General features: G+C 61.5%; 1 protein-coding gene across 1 annotated transcript in view; it reads left to right on the top strand.

The window, feature by feature from the left end:
• SDK1 (sidekick cell adhesion molecule 1) overlaps positions 1–21,167 on the top strand; it is a 544,320-nt gene that overhangs the window by 456,164 nt on the left and 66,989 nt on the right. The window contains exons 14-18 of the mRNA XM_059699383.1: positions 2,571–2,707; positions 5,940–6,087; positions 7,246–7,386; positions 11,781–11,962; positions 20,669–20,784. Coding sequence (XP_059555366.1) covers positions 2,571–2,707; positions 5,940–6,087; positions 7,246–7,386; positions 11,781–11,962; positions 20,669–20,784 — 724 coding nt within the window. The remainder of the gene's footprint in view (positions 1–2,570; positions 2,708–5,939; positions 6,088–7,245; positions 7,387–11,780; positions 11,963–20,668; positions 20,785–21,167) is intronic.

The raw sequence follows: 21,167 nt of genomic DNA, 5'->3' as shown, positions 1-21,167 counted from the left end.
TTACAGAAAAGCGCGTCTCCGGCCTCCGCTGCCCGCAGCCCCTGCAGCCACAGTCCTGCCGGTTGCTTTCCCGTTTCTCTCGAAGCGGTGAGGTGCTCTCCCTCCCACGGCTGTCTGTTGTTGCTCGTTCCGGCTGTCACTGTGGGCAGTGGGCTTGATGGCGGCCCCCCTCCTCTCCACTGCGCAGTGACTCCGCCCTGCGCTCCGCCCCACGGTCCCCTCCGCCCTGGCATTTGTCACGCTCTCTGCGTGTCCCCGGCTGCGAGTCACCGTGCTCTCCGTCTGTCTCCGTTCGAAGCTGCAGCGGAAAGCCGAGATGCGATCTGCTTCCATCGGTGGATGCTCTGGATCGGACTCGAATATATGAAACCGCCATCATCGGTTATTGATGCGCTGATGGAGACTCTCACGGAGCTTAATCCCCAGATAAGCAAAACATGTCACTTGCAGAACCCGTCGGTCTCCAAGGCGTTAGCGAGCCCGCGGCACCGAGCCGGGGGAGGTGGGACACGGGAGGTGCCAGAGGGGCTCCCGTGTGGAGGCTGGACCTGGGGAAGGTAGATTCCTCCGGCCCTGAGTCTCGTGCGCGTGTGAAAGTCACATTCTGCATCGGGCGCCGCCCTGGGCGTGGCCGAGCTGGGGCAGCGGGATGTGCTGGGCAACGGAGGACGAGGGCTCGTGGCTTCTGCTGCATCACAGACGCCATGTCCTCACCACCCCTGGAACTAGCTAGGGTTGACCCCAGCGACCTCGTTAGCATAACCCAGTGAACCCTAACTTAACTCTGGTGCCGTGTCACATATAGAAATTTTTTTATCTTTGCAACCACAGTAAAACAAAGACTTATCTTTTTGATATTTATTTTATATATTTAAATGCCATTTAACAAAGAAAAATCAACCAAAAAAATGAGTTCGCGTGTCACCTCTGACACGCGTGTCATAGGTTCGCCATCACTGGCCTAACCCCAGCTGGCCCGGGGCCAGGAGTAGCAGTGACAGTCCCCTCACTCAGGAAAGCCCAGGGTTGGAAGTTCCCTCCTGGAACCGGACGGAGACCAGCCAGGCTCCGCGTTACAGCCGTGGCGGCCCTGAGCCGCGCTCACGCTGAGCGTGTCTTCGGGAGGGACCGACTCCACAGCGTTGGTTCCGTTTCTGAGCGAAGCAGCTCGGGTGGACGTGGAGGGTAGAGCGGCATCGTCCCCCGGACGCCTCCGTCGGGGTCCTTGGGGGAAGCCGGAGCGGGTGTGGCTATTGGAGAACTCAAACGGAAATAACAGCTCCTTCTTAAAATATGTATATTTTTACTGACTTCAGAGAGGAAGGGAGAGGGAGATAGAAACATCCATGATGAGAGAGAATCATTGATCAGCTGCCTCCTGCACGCCTCACACTGGGGATCGAACCCGCAACCAGGGCCTGTGGCCTGACCGGCATCGAACCCTGACCTGCGGGTTCATAGGCCGATGCTCAACCACTGAGCCAACCCGGCCAGCCAGTAGCTCTTTTTTAACTTCACGCTCATTCACAACAAAGAAAAGAAGCTGGAGTCCAGGCCCAGTTGCTTCTCCATTGCGCTCGCTCAGCGCCGCGTCCACGTCAGAAACGCTTGCCCGTGAGCGTGCGATGGGCAGAGCGCTGCTTCCCGGGGCGCCGCGAGCACGGCGGCCTAGGAAGCCTCAGAGTGATGCGTGCACTTCCCGAATTACAGCATCAGGTGTTACCACCGCTTTCCGTGCTGCCCGTGGGCCCAGCAGTAACTGACGCCTGGGGAGACCAGGCCTGGTGAGTGGGTGGCACAGGGGCACTGGGCGTCCGCTCTCCCCGGCCTCCCTGGGCCACGAGGCGGGTCCTCTCCCAGCCTTGGGAGCCGTGAGGGCTCGGGGGGCAGAGGGGGCACGTAGCTGCCGATGGAAGGCGGCAGAGCGCCGTGGGAGAGCCCGCGCCCTCCATGGAAGCTCTGTGACCGCGAGTCCCACGAACACCGGCCCCAGCGTCAGCAGAACCCACTGCTTCCCCTACCGCCTCGCCGCGTGCTGTTCCTCCCCCGCGGTGCGGGCCTGTCCCCTCCGCGTGTCCCTCTGGGCGCTTCTCCGGGCCTCCCGAGTGCAGCAGGGGAGAGGGCGCAGGACACCCCCCCCCCCCCCGCATCCCCGTCCTCAGAGAATGTGCGGGCGCGTTTGGGCTGGAAACTCCCAGTGTCGGACCCGGGTTCGGTCCCATTTCCGGGCCTTTCCTGCAGGTGGGCTGACTGCCTCTCGCGAACAGCCTCGGGTTGTGAAACCGGTGCGTGGCCACTTGTTTAATGACGCTCCGTGCGGAAATGGCGCCTCCCGCCCGGTCCAAGCTGCAGTCACCGGCCCTTCAGGCCCACCAGGGGCCTGGGCCAGTCGGGCTCGGAGAGCGAGTGAGCCGCGCACGAGTGTGCGGGCGGGTTTCCGAGGCGGGAGGCGTGCTGCTTGTGTTGGGCGGATGGTACGTGCTCCCTCTCAGCATTGCACACGGGATGGCGGGCGCGGGCCGGCTCCCTCCGTCTGACCTGTGTTCTCTCCTCTGACCCTCACCTCCCAGTGAGCTGCCGCACCCCCCGCAGAACCTGCTGGCCCGCCTGGACGCCGCACACAGCCACGCGGTGCTGCTGAGCTGGGTGCGCCCCTTCGACGGGAACAGCCCGGTCCTGCGCTACGTGGTGGAGCTGTCGGAGAACAGTGAGTCGCTGCGGGCGGGCGGCGGGCCCCGGGCTCCCTCTGGGCCTCATGTCCTTCACCCCCGGTCCTGCTCAGGCCCCCACGGTGCTTCACGGAGCCGCCGCCGAACCCGGCTCTGGGTTAGGCAAGGCCAGCGGCGAGTGGGAGCCCGTGGGGGCAGAGGAATGGCGGGGCCTCCTGTGAGCCTGGGTCTGGGCTGCAGCCCCATGGGGGGCGGAGGAGGGCCATGCACACAGGCTGCCCTGAGCGGGTCCTGGGTTCGGTGTTGTCCCCGGGACGAACCCTGAAATGAGCTCCTCATGCCTCCCCCTGGGGCTGATTTGCACGTCGACCGCACCGTGATGGGGACCGTCTCTGCACGTGTCCTCGGGGGCAGCGTGTGCCCCGCCTCCCGGCGTCCAGTGCGCCTTCCTCTCCTCGCGCCCCGACCTCTCGCAGCAGCGACACTGCCCTCCCCACGCTCACTCCTGGCCCTCCTGCCGCCCCCGGCGCCCTCCATCCCTTTGTGGTGGCCGCGCAGAAGTCCCCGCTGTAAGATTAGACGCTGGGCTTCGGAGCGTGGTCCAGGCTCCGCCGCCGGCCTCTCCGGATGCGCCTCCAGCCGCTCAGGCTTGGCTTTGCGCTCGGCAACAAGGCGTTGCTCCACCCTGCGCCCCCTGCGCTCACAGGCCCCCAGTGCCCAGCCTGCGCCCTGCTGCACCTGCCATCCCCCCCCCGCCCCCGCCTGTGTCAGCGCCCATCCCTCTCCCCCTCTGGGGCGCTGTCTCACGTCCTGCTGGGCCTTCCTGGCACCGATACCCAAGGGGGCCCTGGGGGCACCAAACACAGGCAGGGCCCCAGCCCTGGTGGAAACATCCGGAAGGAAACAGTAACGTCTGCTGCTCGAGTTTGCGGGACATTCCGCGCCGTCGACCGGAGGACGGATGAATGAGATCCTCACCCGCTCCGGTCTCGGAGCCGTCGCCCTATTCCCGGGCTGCCGGGCGCTTTCCCGGCGCCGCCTTCCTCCGCGCGTCTGTCAGTGCCCCTCCCTGCTTTCCCAAGGCCCGGGGTCCTGTCCTCTGTGACGGGCATGCTTCCCGCCTGCTCTGCTCCCTCGTTCTGTGTGTAACTTTCCGGCAGCCCGGAGTGTTTGGTTTTTATGTACTTACACCCACCGGCATTTTCCTTTATGATTTCCTTTATTGCTTTCCTGTTGGGCTGTTTCAGCACTGAGTATAGGATATGTCTTCCTACACGTTTCTTCTCGCTGTTGTTCTTTATTATTTTTTTTTAACATCTTTTGTATTAAATGTACTGGGGTGACATTGGTCGTCAACATGATCTATAGGTTTCAGGTGTGGTCTTCCTGCCTTTACCTTTTTTAATATATTTTTATTGATTTCAGAGAGGAAGGGAGAGAGGGAGAGAGAGAGAAACATCAATGATGAGAACGATTCATTGATCAGCTGCCTCCTGCACACCCCACACTGGGGATGGAGCCTGCAACCCAGGCCTGTGCCCTGACCGGGAATCGAGCCATGACCTCCAGGTTCATAGGTCAACATTCACCCACTGAGCCCCGCCGGCCGGGCTGGCATTCTGGCTTTTAAAGCTGTAAGTTGTGATGCATTTGACTCTAGTTCACCTGGAACTCAGGTGTGCTGCGCGTTTCGACACGGGAGTTCTCTTTTCCCAGTGGCCTCCCCTCCCCCGCGGTGTTCCGGAACAGTCTATTTCCTGGGGCTGGCTCCGTTTTTACTTGCTAAGAGGCCCTGTTTATGCAGCAGGCCGTTTGGGGTTCATTTGCATGCATTGATTCATCTTCTGGTTTTCACCAGTTTTAGAGCGTTTTCCTTGGTTTGGTTCCAACACTTGTCATCGCTGATAAAAAGTGAGTCCCCTCACCGTTCAGAATGTTGTTACTTCTTGTCACCTGTTGCTTCTTTCAGGAAAGAATTGGAATTATTTTGCAAAGTTTCAAAACTAGCCTCCTTGCCGGTGTAACCTCGTTAAGGCTGTGGTGAGGTTTTGAGCACTGACTTCCTGGCAGTCCTGTCTTCTCCTCCGTGGACCGAGGCTCCCACCCTCCCGGGAATGGTGCCCTCCGATGAGTCCTGGCGCGTGACCGGGATTTCCTCCCGCCCCTGCTGGCCAGGCGTTCTCGTGGGAGCGTGGGGAGCACATCTTCCGTTCGGCCGCTCCCTGAGCGCGCGTTATTCTAACGAGGGTTCGATCGATCCCCTTAGTTTTCCAGGGAGACAATCCCATCTTCTCCAAACGATAAAAAGTGCTGTTTTCTTTTTGTTTTTATATCTTGCTGGCTGGTCAGAATAATTTTAAAATAATCAGTATAATTGCGTCTCCTATTGTTCATTCTCTGTCACAGTGGAAGGTCTACTAGGATCTTACTGTTATGTATGGTGCTGAGTGGGAGGGAGGGAGAGAGAAACATCGATGTGAGAGAGACATCAACTGGTTTCCTCCCACACGATTGCCCCACCAGGGCCGGGGATCAAACCGCAAATTATTCTTAAGCAAACTGAACACTTTGTTTAGCAATGGCCTCCTGTTTATGCGGGAGCGCCCCTCTGACCGCCTGCAGGCTCACCGCCCCCGACTCAGTGGCGATGGGCCAGCCGGGGAGAGGACAGGCCATGGGACCACCGCTGGGCTGGAGGCTGCGGGCCAGGCGTGTGGGGAGACGGAGGGGGATGGGGACAGGCCACTCCTGTCCCTGAGACTGGATGCACCTGACAGAGCGCAAGCCGTGCCGGGAAGGTTCCCGTGGACACAGGGCACCCCCCTCGTGCTGTGGCCCCCGAAAGGCTCCGGGCTGTTTGCTGGACAGAGTGGCAGGGTCTGGTGCCGGGTGCCTCGGGCACGGCTGCAACCTGAGGTCCGTGCAGCCGTGTTCCTAGCAGCGCGCGTTTCAGGCACTGAGGTCTAGCTCATTCCCCTCTGGGCTTTCACGCGGGATCTCACATGAGTGGCGTCTGCTCCCACTTAAAACCCGCGCGGGGGGGGCAGGGGGTGCATGTCACAGCTACCTACTGCTCTTGGCTGTGTTGTCCGCCCAGATCGGGGCTAAGGGCCGGGTTTGGGGTTCTCTCCCCTCGATCCCAGCCGGCAGATGATGGAGAGATGTCCCCCCGTCCCCTGGCGTGTGGGCCGGTTCACGGGGACACGGGCGGTTCGCTTGCTCTCCCTCGGACGCGCCCTCACGGGTGTGCACCTGCTCTGCTTCCTGCAGACTCTCCGTGGAAAGTGCACCTGGCGGACGTCAGCCCCGAGATGACAGGCGTGGCCGTGCATGGCCTGACTCCCGCTCGCACCTACCAGTTCCGCGTGTGCGCCGTGAACCAAGTGGGCAAGGGCCAGTACAGCGCGGAGACGAGCAGGTGAGTGCCCGCCCCCGGGGTGACGGGGTGGCGGGGGCCTGACAGCAAGGGGAGCACTGCGGAACAGGGGGACGGCCAAGCCACCAGCCCCGGCCGGCCGGGGCCCCCCGCAAACACGGCGTGGGGAAAAACTGACAGACGGGCTGCGCAGGGGGCCGGCGGGGCTGCCATGGCGCTGAGCAGTGTCGGAGCCACGGCGTCCCTGTGCGCGGCCGTGGGGCACGTGCCGTTAGGAGTTGAAGCGTTAAGCCCCGGCCAGTTTGGCTCAGCAGTTAGAGTGTCGCCCACAGACTAAAGGGTTCCCTGGGTTCGATTCCAGCCAAGGGCACGTACCTCCATTGCAGATTTGATACCCGCAGGGAGGCAACCGATCCATGTGTCTCTCTCACATCAGTGTTTCTCTCCCCTCCCCCCCCCCATTTCCACTTTCTCAAAAAATCAATGAGAAAACACCCTCAGGTGAGGATTAATGAAACCGAAAAGGAGTTTACAGCGTTCAGTGCCTTTGCCCATCCCAATGCCGCCAGGTGGGCACAGGGGCCACCGCCTTAAAGGGGACTCAAGGAGCCGCAGGGTCTCCGGGGGTGTCACCTCCCGCAGGGGTCTCTCCGCTCGCCTGTCCCCGGGGTGCAGGGCAGGAAGTGCCATCGTGCCGTGTCTGTGAGCCTCCCCACCAGCCTGCGCTCTCCCTGGGCGGGCGTCGGAAACTAGTGGAATGAGGGGAACGAAAATGCCTTTTCTAAAACGTGGGAGTTGGCTGTGCGCAGTTGGACAGAGCGAAGAAAACCATTTGGAAGGGGCGGGCGCGGGCCTGCAGGCCATCTCCTCGGCTGCAAGGCTTTGAGAGAGCCCAGGGGGTTGTTCAGACAGAGCAGGCCCCTGTGCCTGCTGGTGCCTGCTAGCTGGTGCCCTCCTATGTGGGGTTGTTCAGACAGAACAGGGCCCCTGTGCCTGCTGGTGCCTGCTAGCTCGTGCCCTCCTGTGTGGATCTGCTCAGCTACTTCAGGCTCAGCCCTCCCATGGATGGGCTGTGTGTCTCACTGTCTTCGTCGCTCGGTTTTGGCGAACAGCTGGGCTCGGGATCCAGCCAGACGGCGAGTGCAAATGCGCGTCCTCCGAGCCGGCGCTGACCTCTCCTTCCTCCGTCTTCGTTTTCAGGCTGATGTTGCCGGAAGAGCCACCCAGTGCGCCCCCGAAAAACATAGTGGCCAGTGGGCGCACCAACCAGTCCATCATGGTGCAGTGGCAGCCGCCCCCCGAGACGGAGCACAACGGGGTGCTGCGCGGCTACATCCTCAGGCAAGTGGCCCGGGCTGGCCGGGGCTGGGCTGTCACTGTGGAGGCGGGCGTCTGTTTTGCTGAGGTTGCGAACGCGAATGTGTATAGGAGCCCAGTGTAAGCAAGCGGTAAGCCCAGTGGTGAGCTCCAGGGAGTGGCGGGGAGTGCGGCAAAGTGCAGAGCCCGGGTGCGCGGTAGCCGGCAGAGCTGGTGTCCGTCTGTAGGGTTACACACAGGACACGGTGTCGGTGGCTGCATTTTGGGAAAAGCGTGGAGCAAGGTGCCCTCTTCCTCGTAGATGCTCTCATTCTGAGCTTTTACCAGGGGCAGGAATTACTATCCGCCATGATTTTTAACGAATAACAATGCTATTGAGTGAGTTATTAACCAGATGTTACCACGCCGGCATGTTGCTCAGTGTTGCCAGGTTTCCTTGTGTTTCAAAGGAATCGTAACGCCGAGCTTTCTCCATGCAGTCTCACAGCTTTCCAGTGTTGGGCGTGAAATCAAGATACTTTGAAACACAGGGCAGGCCACACTCGCACTCCTGCAGGCAGCGAGGCCCCGGCCCCGGGGGGTGGGCAGGCCGGAGGGACGCGGGAGGACCTGCGGACGGGGCTGCGTGGGAGGGGGGACGCCTCCTTCGCCGGAACCGCTACCTCGAAAGCTGCCCGACTGTGCTAATTACAGTCGTTTGTTGACACGAGTGAAGAGAAGAAAACAGCCGGATTAAAGGGTAATTACTGCATCCCTTCCAGTGGGCTGCCCAGCGGGGCGTGTGTGTTAATCGGGCGTGAACTCTGCCCCCTCACAGCCTGTGGGGCAAGGGGCAGGCGCCGTCCCCACCTTCCCCCGCCCGCCCGGCCCTGCTGAGCGGAACCAGAAGGTCCGGGCCTGACGGAGGGGCTGAGGGTAAAGCCGTTTCCCAGGCAAATGGAGGAAATGCAGGGAGTGCTGCCTCCTCGGCTCCAATGTCTCCGCATGTGGAGGACAGCGCACCCGTGTGTGTGTCCGCATCGCGCGTTGTCATTTCATACATGTCGATCTGTGTGCGGGGCTGCTTGCCTGTCACAACCGTGTCCCTGTGACGCTCAAGTTCCTCCCCCAGCGTGTGAATCACCCTCAACACCGGCCAGACCGCCCTCTGCCTGCAGGGGCTTAAACGCAGCCGCCTGGAGGGTGCACGGGGTTCGCAGGGCGGGGTCGGCTGGGCCTGCCCCCCTGCCATGCCCCAGCTGCCCTTCCCGCTCCAGAGGAGGGAAGGAGACCGCCCTCTGCCCGCTGCAGGAGAGGCGCCGTGGCTCGGTTCCTGTCTGCTCGCCCTGCCCGCCCCTGTGCGGCCGTCACGCTTGTCCCGGGCTCACCCACTCATGGAAACGAGCGGCCTCACGCCCTGGGCCCAGCCACGCGCGCCTCCAGCGGCTGCCTGGGTGGAGCACACGGAGGAGCACTCCTGAGGCCCTGGCCGCCCCGGGAGGACGTGAGCAGTCGGCCACAGGCCGCTCCGGGCGAGCAGTTAATAATGAAATCTCTCTGATGCGGAGGCCCGCGTCCCTCTCTTGGCGGGATTACTGCTGTTGAAAGGCTTTTCCGCGCTGGAGCCAGCGGCCGGGGCTGGGAAGAGGGCTGTGTGCGTGTCGGGGCTTAAATCAGACAGCCCCGAGGTGAGGACGGGCTCCCAGGGCCCTCGACGTCAGCGTTTCCAGGAATTACAGACCCGGCCGAAGTGGATTTTCTCGGAAACATTCCCGAATCGTCCCCCGGCTTGCAAGCCAGCTGTGTGCGCAGCGCGCCCCCGGGCCCGTGCGCCTGCGGAACCACAGAGGAAATAAACCCCGTCAGGGCTCTGCGGGAGAAACCGTCAGGACGCGTGCGCAGCCAGCACGTGTGTTTATCGTGACGGGCACGAGTTCCTTTATGAGGAGCATCAGGGCCGTGTCCTTTGTAAACGCTCTCCTGTTATTTCCACATAAAAGTCATCCTGTTCCGTCAGAAAACGCCCTCCCACCGTCAGAGGATGCCCCGCCCTCCTGCCGTGGACCTTGCCTTCCGAGGCACCCTGTGGCTGCGGCAAAAGCACCCCGAGCCACGGGCAGGATGGCCCGGCCTGCACCGCAGAGAGGACACGGCCGGGGCCGGGACACGGGCTCTGCCGCTCATCCTGCACGGACGCGGGGAGAGGCCTGGAGACGGTGCCGATGGATGCGGCCGCGTTTCTCAGAACTGGCTCCCACCCGCGTCCCAAGAGAGGCGCCTTCGGAGAGAAACGAGTAGGGGCGCCTTCGGAGAGAAAGGAGTAGGGGCGCCTTCGGAGAGGAAGGAGTAGGGGCACCATTGGAGAGGAAGGAGTAGGGGCGCCATCGGAGAGGAAGGAGTAGGGGCGCCATCGGAGAGAAAGGGTTATGGGTGCTCCAGTCACCTCGCCTTGCAACGCCCTGTGCAGGGCCATGGCTGTCACGTGAGGGAGCAGAACCGGGCGCAGAGAGTGAGGGGAGCTGAGGCCACCCAGCTCCTGCGTCTTCTTCCCACCGAGTCCCGGGAGCTCAGCTCTGCCTGCCCCTGGACGCGCATTGTGGCGTCCGCGTGAGGTCCCCACAAGCGAGCTTCCTCTTCCGTCGCCCGGCTGTGCCACGGGGTGTGCGTGGTCCTGGGCCCCTCACACAGCAGGACCCTCGAGTGCGGGTGGGTGTGAGCCCTTTTCCCTCTCCCCAGACGGCCACCCAGCATTGCCAGTGCCGCGAATGCCAGTTCATGTCTGGTACGTGGGGAGCTTTGAGGTCAGTATCTGACCGAGGGCTTCTCCCAGGCCGGTCCTCTCCCTGTTGTTTCCCTCGGGGGGGGCCCCGCCCCATCACCCAGCTCCACCGCAGAGAGCCCCTTCACGTGCTGGCGCCGGCGGGGCCCGCGGTCAAGGGACACGACTCGGGCGGGTCAGAGGTCAGTGGGGCATGAAGCAAAAATGGGGTTGACGCATTAGTCACAGAAGGACCCTGTGTCCCAGCGCCGCCCCCGGGCGGGTGCCCAGAGCCTGGGGCCTCCATGCCACTGCGCCAGGCAGGCCCCCCCCCCAGCACGGGTGGCCCCAGGTGGTCCGTAGTGAGGGGGTTTCCACGAAGAGCCCGTCCTCAGTGTGTTGGCAGCCTCCTCTCTGGGAGGGCTGTTCTCCGTCAGGGCCTGGATTTCGGGGTTCCTCCGTCGCTCTGACGGCAGCCGCCTTGCTGGCCCGCTGGCCGGCCCCAGGGACAGCGCAGGTCACTGGCCGGGACTGCGCAGCCTCAGAGCCTCTGTCAGGGAGGAGCCTGGGGACCCCGACCTGCCCGAGACTCCACGGCTCCCGCTTCACTGCAGCTGCGCCTCCTCCCTCGGCGGCTCCCTTCCCGCTCCCCTTCCTCACCCCGCCAGGCACCTCCCCCAGAGCCGCTCTCAGGTGGAACTCTGATGCCTGGAAGCTGCACCGGGACTGGGGACTGGGGACCCCGTCCACGCCCCTCGCCTCCCCAGGGCGCCGATCACCTTCTCGAAATGGAGCCCCGGAAATGCTGGCCGCCCGGAGGAGGGCTGAGGGCACCGCGCCCTCCAGGCGGGACAGGGTCTCCTCGTGCACCCGCCTACGCCCAGGGGAGGCCTGTCCCTCCTTAAAATGAGCGAATGCAGCTGTAGCCCGGTCACAAGGCCCAGTGGCTGAGCGTCCGCCTGCGAGCCCGGAGGCCACGGCTCAATCCCGGGCGGGGCGCAGGCCCGGGGTGCGGGCTCCATCCCCAGTGCGGGGCGTGCAGGAGGCAGCCGGTCCGTGATTCTCTCCCATCACTGATGTTTCTCTCTCTCTCCCCCCTCCTCTCCGAAAGCAATAAAAATATATTTTAACATAATAGTAACAAAGTGAACTCACTATAAACCTGGGCCCTGGGCACCCGGCAGAGCCTACTGCACGCTCAGGGCCCCCGCAGGCCGATCGGCCACCCCGCAGTGGCCAGTGCGCTAGGGGTGGGAGCACCTTTGAAAGCCCCCGGCTCTGGTTCTGGGCCTGCGTGAACGGATCTGACCTCCTGACTGGGGCCAGAGTGCGGCTTCTCTCCCCGACATTCCAGCCGCAGGAAGCACCGCTCAGGTGGCTGACAGCACCCCCCCCCCCCCCAGAAGTCATGTCGGGAGCTCTGGGCGCTAAGTCCCTACACTCCCCGGACAGTCACACCTGAAAAGCCGGACTCCTTTACCGCTAACTCAGCTCATAGGTCGGCTGTGTCTCGCCCAGGGCTCTGGTCACGGTGAGGCGAGACTCCACCTTTTTAACCGGTGAATTCGGGGGTGGCGTGTCTGGCTCACCCGGCCTTGCTGCTGTTCCCTCACTCGCGCCCCCTCCCCCCGCGAGGAGCTGGGTGAGGGTGTCCCTGCGAGTCCCCTCTTGGTCTGCGCAGGTACCGCCTGGCGGGGCTGCCGGGGGAGCACCAGCAGCGCAACATCTCCAGCCCCGAGGTCAACTACTGCCTGGTGACCGAGCTCATCGTGTGGACGCAGTACGAGATCCAGGTGGCCGCCTACAACGGCGCCGGCCTGGGCGTCTTCAGCCGGGCCGTGGCCGAGTACACGCTCCAGGGAGGTAAGCCGTGCCGCCAGCGCCGGGCCCTGTGGGGAGCAGGGTTCGCGAGGCTGGGTCGGAGCAGCTGGAAACGAAATGGAGGGTTCGCTCCCCCACTTAACGTAACCTCTCCCTCTAACCCGAGAGGACGGCAACCGGGAGGGGCAGGCGAGTGCTCACTGCCCTCTCGGCCGCCACGACAGGCGTGGCTGCACACACCGGCTGGCCCCCGAGGTCGGCACTTGCTCCGCGCGGAGCAGGGTCTCTGCGTGGCTGGAGTCCCGGGTGAGCCTGTGCGTGCCTGAAGGAATGGGTCCGTGAAGTCTGTTTTCAGTGATGCGCTCGGAGGAGGAGGGGGAATGAACTGGCAGTTGGTGCTTGTTGTTGTTGCTTTCAGTTACTCAAGCAAACAGCTTACTAGTCAGTCAAACTTCTCCCCCAAAAGCCGGCGGCTGTCGAGAAGCTGAGCCTCCCTCTCCCCACGCGCTCGGCCCCGCCCGGCACCTTCCACCCTTTACGTCCAGCCCCACCGCCCGGGAGGACCCGGCTCGGCCCGGGAGGCGCTGGGCGGGGGCCAACACGGCGCTCTCTGCCGGTGCCCGCGGCTCTAAACAGACCCTCTGTCCACGCAGCTGCGCGTGCCCGCGGCCAAACCCTCTCCCCCCGCGCAGGTGGGACCCCACCGGCCTGGGCGTGTTCACTGCTCCCGGGCCTCGGCCTTTTTCACATGACAAGGTTTCTCACTGCCCACTGCTCTCCCCGAGTCACGGCCGAGACCTAGTGGCCCCTGAAGTCACCCGCTGCTGTCCCCTTCCCTTATTGACCGGCTGCCGCTGTCTCCCGGAGACCAGGCCTCAGTCCTCCCTAAGCCAGGAGCCGTCGCTCTGCATTCCCAGTGCCGAGCGGGAATATCCCCCACGCGAGGCAGGCAGGGGCCGTCCACCGTGAGCGGCCTCTCACCACTGGGGAGTGAGGAGGCCGGAGCCAGCTCCGCGTGTCCGCTTCAGGCGGCCTGTTCCAGGGAGAGCGGGAAACCTGCAAACCCCCAGCTGACGGAGATGCTGTGAATGGCCCGCGGCTGCGACCGGGACTGCGCATCGTCCTGCGCGGGGGGTGTCGCACAGGACGGAGCAGGCGGCACCCGACAGACGGCGTCCAGGCTGCAGAGTGGCCTTTACTCAGTTGGCATCGGGGACCATTGGAGATTCAGAGCCACGTGTGGCATGGTCACTGCGGTGTCAGAAAATGAACCCGTCAGGGGGCAGGCAGCGGGAGGGGAGCCGACAGTGGCGGCGGCTCCAGGGAGAAAAGAGGGGCAGTTTGGCTGTGAGGTGACAAGTCCCCCACTCTGATGCTGCCATGAGGAGGGTGAGGGCACGTGGGTCTGGGTGGCACCCGTGGATCTGGGTGGCGCCCGTGGGTCTGGGTGGCGCCCATGGGTCTGGGTGGCGCCCGTGGGTCTGGGTGGTGCCGTGCAGTTTTCAAACAGCCTCACACCTGCTCCCAGTGTGTACCTGGCGACAACCTGTCAGGTGAGAGCAGGTGAGCCCCACGAGCCGCATGGACGTGCCCGGACAGTGGCCTGGGCATGGAAACGGGTGGGCCCAGCCCTTCCTCCCTCCCTCCCCCCCTCTGATGGCTGCAGTGTCTAGGAGAGAGCAGGGCAGTTTCCTTTGTAATCATGTACACATAAGGGCCTGACTCAAATGTCACTGGGCTGAGACCGCGTGGCTGACAAGTGACAGAACTGGACTCCTGGTCGGCGGCCTCTGGTGTCAGTGTGACTTCAGAGCAGGTTTCGGCCACGTGGGTGACGTCTGGACGCCCCGCCTGGGGGCCAGGGCAGAGCTCCCGGGCCAGCGGCCGGATGGTGGTTCCCGCTCCCGCCTCCCTGTCTACCCCGAGGACAAGCAGTTCCGAGGTATGAAATGGTGCGAGGCTGCCCCGTGCGGCGCCTGCAGCCTGCCCGAGCCTTCACCATCCCCCTGTTGGGAGAAGCAGAAACGGGAACCCACAGCAACTCCGGGGTCTGTCGGGACAAGAGCCGACCATGCTGTTGCGGACGGGAAGCCCTGTGCGGCCGCGTGTCCACGGCCATTAGCGCTGATGCTGAGGACGCCTGAGGCCGAGCCGCCCTGGGGGCTGGAGGGAGTCATCAAACCCCTGCGGGTCAGAGGGAGGGAGAGCCTCCTGAGCTGAGCAGGTGCAGCCCGGCGTCCAGTCCGGTGTGAAGTCCGGCGTGCAGCCCGGCGTGCAGTCCGGCGTGCAGTCCCGCGTGCAGCCCGGCGTGCAGCCCGGCGTCCAGTCCGGCGTGCAGCCCGGCGTCCAGTCCGGCGTGCAGCCCGGCGTCCAGTCCGGCGTCCAGTCCGGCGTGCAGCCCGGCATGCAGTCCGGCGTCCAGTCCGGTGTGCAGCCCGGCATACAGTCCGGTGTGCTGCCCGGCGTCCAGTCCGGTGTGCAGCCCGGCGTGCAGTCCGGCGTGCAGCCCGGCGTCCAGTCCGGCGTGCAGTCCGGCGTGCAGCCCGGTGTACAGCCCGGCGTGCAGTCCGGCGTGCAGCCCGGTGCGGAGCTGATTGGACGCGTGTGAGCACAACTCGGGGTCCATCGGGGACCACGGCCTCAGAGGAGGAGCCCATGCAGTGGCCTCGCTGTCCCCACCCTCCGCCCCGCGCACGCTCCAGCCGTGGGGGGGGGAGCGCCTTTATCTGGACTCTAATGGGCTCTTGGGACGTAGCTCCCTCCAAAGGTGCTGGACGCCGGGAGAGCCTGCGACGCCCACTCACTCCCATTCGGTGGGTGTCACTCGGTGGTGCCCGCAGGGCCAGCCGCAAGGACAGCAGAGGGCACGTGGCGCCACAGCCTCGCGCTCCTGGGCGGTTTGGGCTCAGAGGGGCTTTCTCCACGGAAGCTGAGCCCGTTTTCCTGCCTCAGGGCAGCACGTGGGCCACGGAGCCCGGAGCAGCCTGACACCACTCCGCCTGTCACAGCCCCTGCCTCTCAGCCCATCTCCCACGAGAGGGAAGTGCGGGTCTCCCGCGGGTTCCTCACGTGCTCGGCCTGGACCCTGGACGCAGGGACTGTGTGATGTACACGGCACCCCGGACCTGGCACGCCCCCCGCCCTCCATCTGTTACCGCGGCCACGGATCCCCGTGACTGCATCTTATCAGCAGGGCCCCATGGCCTTTCTGCCCCGAATTCTGAAATGTGACACATCGACCTACAAATCGAGCAGCGAGACGCAAGCGCACTTCCCGCCGGAGCGCTGTCTGGGGCGCGAGGGAAGGTCCCTTCTGTCGCCTGACGCCCCAGTGGATCGGGACCCGCCTGTCCAATTCCCCTTGTGATTCCGCAGCTGAGACAGAGGGTGTCCTCGGTGTTCTAGAGAGTTCTGTCCCGATCACTCCGGGAGCCCGGGAAGCGGGGTGCTCTGGGTCCCGGGAGGAGGCCCTGGGGCGTCCTTCCGCCTGCCGATCGCCCGATCACTGGGCCTTTCTTCCTGCCCCCAGCTCGGCCGCTTCCCGCCATGGACACGCGCTCCCGCCATGGACACGCGCTCCCGTGAGCTCAGTTCGGGAGGGGCGTGTCTGGGCCCCTTTGTGTTGCCGGTTGTTTGGCTCATGCCGAAGCCACAGGAAGGAATGCGTGGCCGTGGAGGGGGCCGGTGAAGAGCCCTCGCGGGGAGCACGTGGGCATCGCCGTGGCAGCCGCCCACGCCGCAGGCCGCATGGACTGCGGGCTCCTCCCCCTCTCACGTCCACGGAGACAGGAGACCGGCTTCCCCCGAGGGGCCAGGACAGAGCACGCTGTAAATGGCCAGTGTGCGCGCGCCCGGGCTCATTTCTTCCCGGTTTGATTCCTCACCGTCTCTCTTCCTGCAGCAGGCCTTCTGTGCTGCGAGGGTTCGTTCTGGTTCAGAGCATTACCTTCTAATGGGAGGGGAGCGTTTCCCGTCCTAAGGAAACGGAGGGAACGTTTGATTATCCACTTTCCGGAACATCAGTGCCGCCGCTGGCGTTCCCTCGGGCTCCGCAAGGCGTCTGAAGTGAGGGTTGCAGACAGCAGACCCTCGGTCTTCGCGCTCCCGTCTCGCCCTCGCGGGACACCCTCAAGGGGCCAAAAATGCCTTCGCATGAAGGTTTGTCTCCACGGTGACGTCCGTCTCTGTGGCCCACGTGTAACCCGTCGGAGGTGCCCTCTGCCCTGCGGTGCCTCCTACTCGCCACGCCCCGAACTCCCATCTCAGGGCCCGAGAAAGGGCACGGCTGCCTCCCGCGTCCACACCCGCCTGTGGTTCCTGTCATGTCCTCGCGGGGCCGTGAGCGCTGGGAGCTCCCGCCAGAGCGCCCGGCCCTGGCGGTGAGAATGAGCCGTGTCCAGGGGCGTGGGCCGCGTGGGATTCACAACTGGAACACGCTGGGATCTGCGCGGGGCACCCATTATCGGTGGGAATGGGGCTTTCTGGGCAAGGAGAACCCCAGAGCTCACGGTCATCTTACCGTGGTGTGGACAGGTGTGCTTTCAGTGCTAATCATCACGGGGGCTGAGCGCTGACCTACAAACCAGGAGGTCACCGTGCCTTTCCTGGTCCGGGCACAGGCCCGGTTGTGGGTTCATCCCCGTGGGGGGCGTGCAGGAGGCAGCCGATCCATGATTCTCTCTCATCATGGATGTTTCTCTCGCCCTCTCCCTTCCTCTCTCTGAAATCAATAAATTTTTTTAAAATGCTAATTATCACAGAAAATGTCCCTGAGGCCTGATTCCTGATTCCAAGCTGCAGGCGGTCGGCTTCCTACTCAGGCCTGGGGGACAAGCCCTCTGGGAACACTGGTCCCCCCGCTGGGCCCTGTCCTTGCTCAGAGGGGTCTGTCGGGTCCCGTAACCCCTTCCAGCCTCGAGGGCTCCGGTGTGGGGTGCATTGCAGGGCGGGTGCGCTGGCCGCAGGGCTTTTTCTCACTCGAGGAAATAAATGTTTAATTCCATTGCCCACAAATTTGCGAGTCACTCTGATGACACTAATTAGGAAAAAGGGAAGAGGGCTGGGAAGAGTTGGAGGTTTTTTAATAAAGCGGGGGCGGGGGGGTGGCGTTGGAGGCCTGAGCCTGTGTCCTCTGACTGGGGCGGGGCCTCCGTGAGCTCTGATGGGGACAGAGAGGACAGAGGATTCTGGAATCTCCCGGGTAGCGAGGAGGGCTGGTCTCTGATAAGGCATGGGAGTGGACCCAGATGGACACCCATTCTTCCTGGCACCGTTGTTACAAAGCATCCTTGCCCAGAGCACCGCCTGCGCGCCAGTAAAGCTCCGCTGGTGCACACGCGGTGCTTTCTGGCGGCTCCGTGGGCCCGCGTGTCCTCTCGTCTGCAGTGACTGTTTAATTCCTGTAGGTTTACAGTTCGTATTGTGCAGTTTCGTTCTTTTTCAGAATGGTTTTGTCTATTTAATTCCCTTACTTTTCCCCATACATTTTAAAGTCAACTTCCCAATCTCTAAAAGCTCCTAGCAACGGCGTTGCTAGGGTGGCATTCAAACCGGAGACGGGTTTGGGGAGAACTGATGCTTGGTTAGGTCGCCTCCCAACCCATTAACGGGCTGTGGCTCTCCGCTGGCTTAGGTCTTGCTTCTGTGATCACTGTTCTGACTTTTTAGCATCCAGCGCTTGCATGCAGTTGGTTAAATTTATGTCTGCTTCCTGTTTACGTTGGTATTTTAAATGGTATTGACTTTGTCATTTTAATTTCCAGTTCTCTGTTGCTCATGTTTAGAAATACAATTGACCTTTTAAAAAATAGTTTTCATTGATTTCGGAGAGGAAGGGAAAGGGAGAGAGAGAGAAACATCCGTGATAAGAGAGACTCATTGATTGACTGCCTCCTGCACGACCCCTACTGGGGATCAAGCCTGCAACCCAGGCCTGTGCCCTGACCGGGAATCGAACCGTGACCTCCTGGTCGATAGGTCACCGCCCAACCACTGCAACACCGGCCGGGCTGGGCTACAATTGACTTTTGACTCCCTGTTCTTCAAGGACAGTTACATTGTGTGTCTAGACTCTAGAGAGAGGGGTTTGTTTTTTTCCTTGTGCCTGTTATCTCTTTTCTTGCACTGGCTTGCACTTCCAGACAAGGCATTCAGAACAATGTCTTGGCTTTGTCCCTGATCTTACGGGAAAGCACCCCGTCCTTGTATCTTAACTACGTGTTGTCGAGGCTTACAGGTTCCTTTATCAGGGTTAGTCGTTTTCTACTTCCCTGGGAGAGTTTGTAAAAGTCAGTATTGGATGTTAAATTTCATCCAGTGCTTTTCCTAAATCTATTATGATGATCACATTTTTTTCCTTCATTCTGTTGACATGGAGCATTACCCTGATGAATATTTGACTGTTGAACCAGCTTAGCATTTGTAAGATAACCCCCACTTGATCGGGATAAAGTATGATTTTTATATATTGTAGAATTCGATTTCCCGATATTTTTATTGAGCATGTTTGCACCTGTGTTCATGAGGGAGACATACGGGTCTGTAGTTTTCTTGCCTTTTAATGTCTTTTTCTGAATTGCTTTTATTTTTCCTTCAAACGTTTGGTAGACTCACCAGTAAAGCTTATGAGCTTAGAGTTTTTTTATTGGAAGGTTTTAATTGCATATTCAGCTATTTAATAGCTGTAGGACAACTTAGGTTGTCTATTTCTTCTTGAGTAGATTCTGTAAGTGAGTTTCTTTACAGGAATTTGTCCACCTCATCTAAATTGTTGAATTTATGAGCATACAGACGTACGAAATGTACTCTCCTCTCTTAACGTCACGGGATTTGGAGAGGTGTTCCCTGACATTGGTGATATTGGCAATTTGCGGTTTCTCACTTATTTCTGATTAGTCTGGCTCAAGGTTTATTTATGTTTTTAAAAAATCAGCTTTTGATTTTGTTGATTTTCTCTATTATTTTTCTAATTTCATTTCATTTATTTATGCTCTTTCTCTTTACCATTGCCTTGAATCAGCTTGTTTTGGGTTTAATTAACTATTACACATTCTTAAGGTAGAATCTTAGATTATAAGGTAAACATTTAAATGCTATAAATTTCCCTCTAACACCTCTGCACCCCATAAATTTTGATATGTTGAGTTTTCATTTTCATTAAATTGGAAGTGCTTTTTAATTTTCCATGTGACTTCCTCTTGGACTCATGGTTATTTTGAAGTGCATTGCTTCATTTCCAAATATTTAGGGAATTTCCACCATCTTCCTGTTATTAATTTCAAGTTTGGTTCTTTGGGGGCCGTGAAACATGCATTTTGTGATTTGCATCATCTTTAACTTGTTTTGGTTTGTTTGGGGCTTAACCTGTTTCTGCCTTGGTTAAGTTCCATGTGCACCGAGGAGAAGGTGTGTTCTGCCGTCGGCGGGTGGATTGAAACATTGATATCGCGTGGGTCAAGCTGCTCCCCGGGGTTGGGTGTTCAGGTCTTGTGTCTCCTACTCGTTTGCTTTGTCTGTTTTTTCTAAGAGCACTGCAATTCCCAGCTGTAGCAGTGGATGTTCCCGTTTTGCCTTTCCGTCTCTCGGTTTCGCCCCTGGTACTTTGCGCTCTGCTGCAGAGCACATGCGGAGGTTGCCTGTTCTCGGTGAATAGGTCGCGCCATCCTATGTGACCTCCCTCCTCCTCCTCGGCTCCCCGCCTGGCAGGAAGCCGAGCGCTCCTCGTGGTAGCATAACCTCTCCAGATGGAGTCAGTGTGTGTGTGTGTGTGTGTGTGTGTGCGTGTGTGTGTTTCTCCATCCTTCTCCTTGTGAGCTACTGTGGCTTTGTATTTCAAGTGGGATTCTCTTAGATGCCGCATAGTCGGGCCTTGGTTTCATCCAGCCGATACCCTGCCTTCTGCTGGCATGTGTGGGCTGCCTTTCCCAAATGCTCTCACCCCCGCTGCCCCATACACATCGTCGACCCTGATGTTTGGTGTGGGAGGCAACCCGGCGTGGCCGTCTGCTTCCTCCGCTGGTCGCCCCCTCACGCCCCATAGCCACGCGCACCGTGCTTCCCAGTCACCAGCTTTCCCATAATCCCATGCCTTTGCTCGCTGCACTCTCCCAGGGAGCGCGCCTTTCTCAGGCCTCTTCCCCAGGGCCGGCCCGGCTGCGGCCGGAAGCCTCCCAGCGTGTGTATCCTGCAGAGACGCCCTTTCGGCTGCATGAGGGTGTCCCCTGGACTGTGACTCCCTGGGGGCGGGCCCCCTGGCAGGTGCAGGTTGGGTTCAATAACAGAAAGGAAGAGAGAGTGGAAATTGTAATGGGGCCCCTGTGACAGGCAGACGCCTGGCCCCCCAGAGCGTAGGCAGCGGTGCCCGCGGGAGGGCGATGGCTTCATGTGAAGGTCAGTGGGGGAGCGTGGGCGCCTGCAGGAGGGGCGCCCACAGGAACCGGGTCTGGTCTCAGAGGTCGGGGAGAGAGAAGCTGGAGAAAGCTGGGTTTGCTCTCCCCTCGGGCCCCGGAACGGCTCCCCGGGGACGGGTGGTCCGGTCCCCTTTCCCGCCAATGCCTTAAGGAATTCGGCCGCAGAGAAGGAGAAACGGCCCAGCCCCTTTCTGTGTGATGCCAGCAGCTCCCCAGACACCGTCACACGCCCGTCCTCGGGGCTGAGTGCCCGTGCGGCGGGCAGCGGCCAAGAGTGTTTCCATCTCTCCCCCTCCTGCCTCCTGTTGGTGTGTGTCTCTGATGGCGATGCCTGGCTCAGTGCCCACCGCGCCCCCCCAGAACGTGCAGGCGGAAGCGGTGAATTCCACGACCATCCGCTTCCTGTGGAACCCCCCGCCCCAGCAGTTCATCAACGGCATCAACCAGGGATACAAGGTACGCCTCGCCCCGGGGCGTCTCGGAAGGTCCCGGCCTGGGGGTCAGCACGGAGGCCGCTGCCCGTCCTGGGGTCACGGGAGTCACCCCGGTCCTGGCACCAGCTGTGCTGCTCGGGAACTCCTGGCTGGCTTTCCGCGGTGGGGGCGCGGGGAGGGGGTGCACAGCACTGTCTCCTGAGAAAGGCCTCCCCCGTGAACATCCCCGCGGGAGGGAGCCCCACCTCGCGGGTTGGGATCGGGCTTGCAGGAACCGCTTCCGCCCGGGAGGGACCCTGCCTGGGGGACACTGAGGGACATTTGTATCAGGTGAGGAGCGGCGTTCCCTCCCTCGGCTCCTGGGCCTGAGACCTGGTGACCCAGGTCACCTCTCCGCCCGGAATC

This window comes from Myotis daubentonii, chromosome 5 (assembly GCF_963259705.1).
Source record: "Myotis daubentonii chromosome 5, mMyoDau2.1, whole genome shotgun sequence".
Lineage (NCBI taxonomy): Eukaryota > Metazoa > Chordata > Mammalia > Chiroptera > Vespertilionidae > Myotis > Myotis daubentonii.
This window is presented reverse-complemented; position numbering and strand designations above follow the sequence as displayed.